This window comes from Diaphorina citri, unplaced genomic scaffold (genome assembly GCF_000475195.1).
Source record: "Diaphorina citri unplaced genomic scaffold, Diaci psyllid genome assembly version 1.1 scaffold78518, whole genome shotgun sequence".
Taxonomy (NCBI): Eukaryota; Metazoa; Arthropoda; class Insecta; order Hemiptera; family Psyllidae; genus Diaphorina; species Diaphorina citri.
Genome location: NW_007455603.1, coordinates 1 through 7182, shown reverse-complemented (window position 1 = coordinate 7182; position 7182 = coordinate 1). Strand labels below are relative to the sequence as shown.

Sequence of the window (7182 nt, the reverse complement as noted above, 5' to 3'; positions counted from 1 at the left end):
ACTTACTTTTATTGTTCACCCTTTTTCTTTTCAACTGGTACGTTTTAGAGTGAAAAACACAAAAGTATTATGTATTTAAACGTTATGTATTCGACCACTACGGACATTACGTTTTGGATAGGAGTTATAAAAAAAAAAAAAAAAAGTTCTCCAAACTGTCTCCCCTTGACATTGACGATACCTGAATAGTAGGGTTTTAGTTTCTCTCTTCCTTCTGTCCTATCCTCTTTCGGTCGGTAAAGGTTCCTGCTTGTAATAGGGTAGTCCTATTTTAGATGGGACCCGTCCTTAACTTGGGTGCGTCGGATCACGAATGTTCCGTCTGCGTGATGGTTGATTCGATTGATCCGACCGACAGGAATTATTTTGGATCATTCAAACACTTCATCTATGGATGAAGGAACGACAACGTTAGAAATTAGTTTACAAGAGGAACTAGTCACGAATATTCACGAGACTTTGTCTTTTGACATAACTACAAATAAAAGAGCATTCACCGGACATCCAAGTCATATCGACGAGACCGACATAAGTTCATCATAGGATGGTGAAATTCAAATAGGGATTTGTAAAATTACCTTCTAAAATGTCATATGATATGAATGGAATTAACAAGGAATCTAGGTTCAACTACTTTCGATATGCTAACTCAAAATGTCTACACGAGACCTGTGTAAAGGTTTACCAACCAAAAGCATACACCATGCTGAAAGGTTATAGAATACCTTGCACTCTTTAGCAAAATGAGGTGGAGGAACAGTTGTTTTTACCTGAAAATTACTGACAAAGCGACCATTTTGCAAAGGTTTGCTAACGAAAGGCGGGATGAGGTACGGCTTTTTGTGTTTTAACTTTTAAAGTTTAAAACCGAGGAAAAAAAATAAAGTAGAAATTCGGGCGAATCTCTCGCTGTGATCTCAAACCAAGTGCACAGTGGTGCACTGTCGCCCTTTTAAATGTTTTTAAGAACTTAGAGTTGAAACTTGAACCTCTTTTTTCAAGATCCAACGACAAGCTAAAGCGCCCCGCCTAAAATAAGGACTACCCTATTACAAAGCAAGAGCCTTGCCGACCGGAAAGAGGATAGGACAGCAGGAAGAGAGAGCTAAGCCTGCTATTCTTGTATCGTCAATTTCAGGGGAGACAGTTTGGAGAAATTTTTTTACCTCTTTTTCAAAAGAAAACAACACTTAACTAATAACTCAACTCCAATTTCTACTTTGATGTAGTTTGAATGTAGGTCTCCAGTGCCATTGCTGATTTTCGTGGGTGAACAGTTTTACTGTGTTTCTTCTTTTCAGATGGGTTGTGGTTGAAATCACGGTAGCTTTTTCATACAGTCATTTTGACGACTCTTTTCACTTTTCATTCAAGAGAAACACCACCGGTCAATCCAAACCTCTCACCACGTAGAGGGAACGTTTCATGATCCAGGTGTCCCCAACTAAGTTGATAGGTCCTGTCGCTAAAAAGATAGGACTTTGTCTAAGAACGCCTTGCCGAGCCGAAAGAGGATAGGACAACAACAACAACATCGACCGAAATCGAAAACGACTTACCGTTACGTTATCGTTATTTCTTTTCTACAGGAAAAACATAGACGATATATGTGGCCCCACTACAAGAGATCCGAAGATCGGTACAATTTAACCGACCGAACAGGACTTGGCGTCAGTTGGTAGTACTCTGAACACGAACCAGAAATTTTCGTCTCTCTTGGGAAAACTCCTTGAGCGGTCGAACGATCCGGACAATCCCAATCGACAAGAGGGAAGGACAAAATCAGGGGTCGGTTGTGATACAGAAGAGAGACAAATTGTAGGGGATCGGTCTGTCCAGAGGATAGGACAGTGGGAGAGATTAAGAGAAAAATATACTCTTCTGATCGTCAATCGTCACGGGAGATAGTTTGAAGAAAAAAAAATATAATAATTTTGTAGAAACATTGAACGTTCCTTGACAGATCCTATCCAAGGTTAGGAGAACATCTAAGAAGTAAGAAGTTGAAACAAGAAAAACAAAGTCCAGATTATTTAATTAAATCTGACCACCAACTAGAAACCATAACACCACCCGATACAAGGACCTCGATGGGGCTAACATATTTCAACTCCTCGGACTAGTGTAGACCATTCTTATTTTTAAAATACAATACTAGCCAGATATGTACATCATATTTGCCCAACTAATTTTTGTTTTTTTTTTTTTTTTTTTTGACACCAATGTCCGTTCACCCTGGACATTCAAATTTGAGGTTTCCTGTCCTTTGTTACATAAAAAATCTAGTTAAGTGGATGGAGGACTAATTAATGAAGATCTGGTTCTTATGTGTATGAAGAAGGACTTTATTACTATTGAAACAAAAAATAAACAAGATCAAACCCTTACTTTGGTGAACCGTTTTACCGTCAACCATGTATTGTGTCTGAAAGAAGAAACTATCAAGGTAGGTGGGAACCCTTTTCATTCATACATTAAATTAAAAGTAACATCCGTTACAAATAAGTAGTGTACCAAACTTCCACTTTGACTATTTCTATACAAATTAGTTTATTAGTACTAAATAGTCCACCCAAAACACCATATAACAAACCTAAAACTATAAAGATTACATAACACTTCGGTGGGAAAACGAATATCCATTAAAGACTATAACCCGTTAAAGTCTACGTACTAACTTTTTTATTTATTTGTCAATTTCTGTTGAATGTATTGTTGACACAACTCTGTACCTATCCAACATTTATTATGTATAGTGTTATCCCTTTGATAGCTAAAAATATATGATAATAACATTTGCTCTCCTACAGGTACCTTCCTATTTAATAATATGGATGGATTCAACAGAAGAGGGCCACCAAGGATCCCTTATGATCGAGTTCTAGAGGGCAGAATTGTCAAATACGTGGAGACTAAATGTGATCCCTACATGTCTGTGGATAACATAACAGATCATTTGAGACAGAACTTCTTTGAATATGGGAGAAGAAAAAGACATGCCCTGAAACTTATGGTTGCCCAGATATACTCTGGGCTCAATATACAGCAACCTAGAAATAACAATGACGTCCAGGACAGAGAAAACAAACAAGGCAATGGTGATATAGTGGAACTTGATAACAATAGAGCCAATAATAGCTTCTCCAACTTGTATGCTAAAATGAATAAAAAGGAAGAAGACAAGCCTAAGTCAAGCCAAGAAGAATTGATAGATCTTAGTAGTGATGGCTCTGATAATGAGGAGCAGGGAAATAAAAAACGAAAAACTGATAATGAACCTGAGAATGATGAACGTACAAATGATATTGAGAATAATGAACAGCCTGAAGTAGACTTTAGTGAAGATACTGTGGATGTCTTTGATAATGGCAAATCAAATGGTCCTTCTGTGAGCACACCTATTGTGACTAAAAAACAAGAAAGTATCAAGGATCAAGATGTACAGCCCAACATTAAAATTATAGAAGAGAGAATTAACATTATACAATCAAAAACACCCTCTGCTAATGTTGCTGCTAACATTGTAAAAGTATGTGAAACGCCAAAATCTTCAATAAAACGGCCAGCACTAGATCCTACTCTATCTGTTAGTAGTAAAAAGAAAAAACGAGAAATCATTCCAACAGAGACTAATTTGTCATTCAAAGATATTGGTGGCAATGAGAAGATTCTCAAGGAAGTGGTGAAGCTATCTCTTCATATGAAACACATCGAGTTGTACAGTGCTATAGGTGAACCACCACCACGAGGCTTTCTATTACATGGTCCTCCTGGTGCAGGCAAAACACTACTAGCACATGCCTTGGCAGGAGAACTCAATGTACCTCTACTCAAAGTAGCAGGTCCTGAAATAATAGGAGGTATATCCGGGCAGTCAGAAGAAAGAATTCGAGATTTGTTTGAGCAAGCATTGTCTTCTGCACCATGTATCATCTTCTTTGATGAAGTGGATGCCATTTCACCAGACAGAGAATCTGCTTCCAAAGATATGGAGCGAAGAATTGTGGCACAACTGTTGACATCCTTGGATAATTTAGAATTTGATGAGAGTGGAAAACAAGTGCTAGTCATTGGAGCAACTAACAGACCTGACAGTATTGATCCTGCTTTGAGAAGAGCAGGTAGATTTGAAAGAGAAGTTTGTCTAGGCATTCCAGACCGTGAGAGTCGATTGGAAATCTTGAAAGTTATCACAAAAAACCGAAAGCTTGCTCCAGAGATATCATTACAAGTTCTTGCAGAAAGAACACCTGGCTATGTTGGAGCTGATTTAAAAGCTTTGATGCGAGAATCTGCCTTGTCAGCAATCAGCAGAGTTTCACTAGAACTAAGAAACACATCAGAAGAGAAAGAGGATCAACTTGACAATGAATTACAAGTCAAAGATGAAGAGTTGAAGGCTTTACTAAAGTGGTACAATGACAGCAGTGAAATATCAGAAGAACACTTGTCTCAGATTTCCGTCACTCAGCAAGATTTTGAAAACGCCTTGAAAGTTGTACAACCATCTGCGAAGCGTGAAGGATTTGCAACAGTTCCTAACGTGACATGGGATAATGTTGGTTCTCTGAAAGACATCAGACATCAACTGCAAATGTCAATTATGTTTCCTGTAAAATATCCCAAGTTATTTGGAAAATCCACACCGTCAGGTGTTCTGCTATGTGGTCCCCCAGGATGTGGTAAAACACTGCTAGCAAAAGCAGTGGCTAATGAAGCTGGTATCAACTTTATCTCGGTGAAAGGTCCTGAGCTACTCAACATGTATCTAGGAGAAAGTGAACGCGCAGTCAGACAATGTTTCCAACGCGCTCGTAACTCTCAGCCCTGTGTTATCTTCTTTGATGAAATAGATGCGCTATGTCCCAAGAGATCAAGTCTAGGTGATAACAACTCCAGTATGAGGATAGTCAATCAACTCCTCACAGAAATGGATGGGTTTGAAGGTCGAGGCGGTGTATTTCTCATGGCAGCAACTAACAGACCTGACATCATTGATCCTGCTGTCATGAGACCTGGTAGATTTGATAGAATCCTGTTCGTTAATCTTCCTAATGAACAAGATAGGAAAGAAATCTTACTCGCCCTAACCAAACAGGGCAAGGACCCTATGATGGGTGAAGATGTAGACTTTGACAAGATAGCTGCAGATGAGAGATGTGAAGGATTCTCAGGTGCTGATCTCGAACAACTTGTCAAAGAAGCAAGGGAACAAGCCATATTGGAAATAGTTAACTCAGTGGAGAATGATGATCAAGCTGGTATTGATGATACAGAACAAGTTACCATAGGATTCAGACATTTTGATATTGCTCTCAAAAGAATCAAACCCTCAGTCTCCAAGGCTGATTGTAAGAATTATGAGTCGTTGAAACAGCGGTACACAACACCTGTGTAAATAATGTTTTGTATTACTTGAAATTTAATAGAAATACCATCACCTTTTGTGTATTAGAACTACGAGTATACCTTTATAATTGAGTTTTCTAATGAATAACTTTTATTTTTCCATCCCATCGCCTCTTATCATTATTTTTATTTTATTGATTTTTTTCCACCTGATCTTCGTATTTTAAATTAACTCTATTCGGATGTTTTTCCGTTTTACTCTCTTCAGTAAGTAGGCACTTGAGTTTTTAATTTGAAACATATTTTACCCTTAGTTCTTCTGTTAGTTATAAGAATTTTGTGCATAGTTCTGAGAATTGTATGTTTTCTCATGTTTCTTATCGTGTTGACTTTCATTAGATTGTATCGTCTAAAATATTATAAAATCTGATCATTTCTGTTCCACATAAATCAGTGTCTTTTTCATTATATTGGGTATTCTTTGATGAGATTTATTGTAAGCCAGCTGTGTCAACCACTCCTTCCCCCTCCCCGTGTCACAATCGGACAGACAGACAAACGGACTTTAACTCTCGCGTTGTGTTCTGATTTCAGATTCATCATGTCTCTTATCTTGGGAGGTGGAATCAGTGGTTTGGCGGCGGCCTTCTATGCGCTGAAATCAGCTCCAAAACCAGGCGCTATTACCTTACTAGAATCTAGCAGCAGGCTAGGGGGCTGGGTGCGATCTGTGCAGTCACCAGAGGGGCTCATCTTTGAGAAAGGCCCTCGGACAATTCGGCCGAAAGGTAGACTAGGAGCAAACACATTGAAACTGGTGGAAGATTTGGGATTAGCAGACCAAGTGATACCCATCACCTCCTCCCACCCAACCGCGCAGAATCGACTGATCTACGTGAATAAGAAACTTCATAAACTACCATCCAATTTCTTTTCATTATTCAAGACTCACTCTCCGTTTAGTAAACCACTCATCTTTTCCATTCTTCATGACTTGACAACCAAGACGGTGCCTAAAACAGATGAGAGTATCTATGACTTTGTGTCTCGTAGGTTTGGATCAGAAGTGGCTGACTATGCCGTAAGTTCCATGATCTGTGGTATCTGTGCTGGAGATGCTAAGAAGATCAGTGTCAACTTCCTCATGGCGAAGTTGTTTGAGTTGGAGCAGCTACATGGTGGTGTTATCAAGGGTGCTATCAAGGAGATGATGAGTAAGAGACCTGATCTATCTGGTTATGAGGAGAGTGAACTGTATAGGAGATCTAGGATAGAGAAGTGGAGTGTCTGGTCTGTAGAGGGAGGTCTGCAGACAATAGTGAATACACTGGGGGAACATCTCAGTAATAAGGTAGAGGTCAAGATGGATACAACCTGTACGAACTTGGAATTTCTGGAGAAGGGTGTCAAAGTAACACTCAATAACGATCAACACATTGAAGCTAACCATGTGGTCAGTGCATTACCGGCGCCCAAGCTAGGCATGCTACTACACAAGCAGCACCCTACCCTAGGCAATCTACTCAGTAGTATAGAACATGTCAATGTAGCAGTGATAAACCTCGCCTATGAGAATATTCCTATGAAACAGAATGCATTTGGTTTCCTGGTGCCTCCTAGAGAAAAACTTCCAATCCTAGGTGTTGTGTTTGACTCGTGTTGTTTTGAGCAGGCAGACTGGACTATACTTACTGTTATGATGGGTGGGGCGTGGTATGATACTTATTTCAAAGGTCAGAGCAAGGAGTACATCCTGGACATTGCATGCAGATATGTGCATGAGATATTGGACATGCCCCGTACACCGCACGCGCAGCATGTGGAAATACTCAA

At 39.3% G+C, this 7182-nt stretch overlaps 2 protein-coding genes and 1 pseudogene across 2 annotated transcripts in view; all 3 read left to right on the top strand.

Moving 5' to 3' along the window:
* The window catches only part of LOC103524026 (protoporphyrinogen oxidase-like), a 4783-nt gene extending 3101 nt beyond the window's left edge, over nt 1-1682 (top strand). The window contains exon 2 of the mRNA XM_008489033.1: nt 1590-1682. Coding sequence (XP_008487255.1) covers nt 1590-1682 — 93 coding nt within the window. The remainder of the gene's footprint in view (nt 1-1589) is intronic.
* A 1132-nt stretch (nt 1683-2814) lies between these two features.
* LOC103524024 lies at nt 2815-5516 on the top strand (annotated as a pseudogene).
* Nucleotides 5517-5915: 399 nt separating this feature from the next.
* LOC103524025 (protoporphyrinogen oxidase-like) lies at nt 5916-7177 on the top strand (the record flags this gene model as incomplete). Its single annotated transcript, XM_008489031.2, has 1 exon — nt 5916-7177. A coding segment is annotated over exon 1 (1227 nt), but the record flags the coding sequence as incomplete, so codon positions are not given.
* Between the last annotated feature and the right edge of the window lie 5 nt (nt 7178-7182).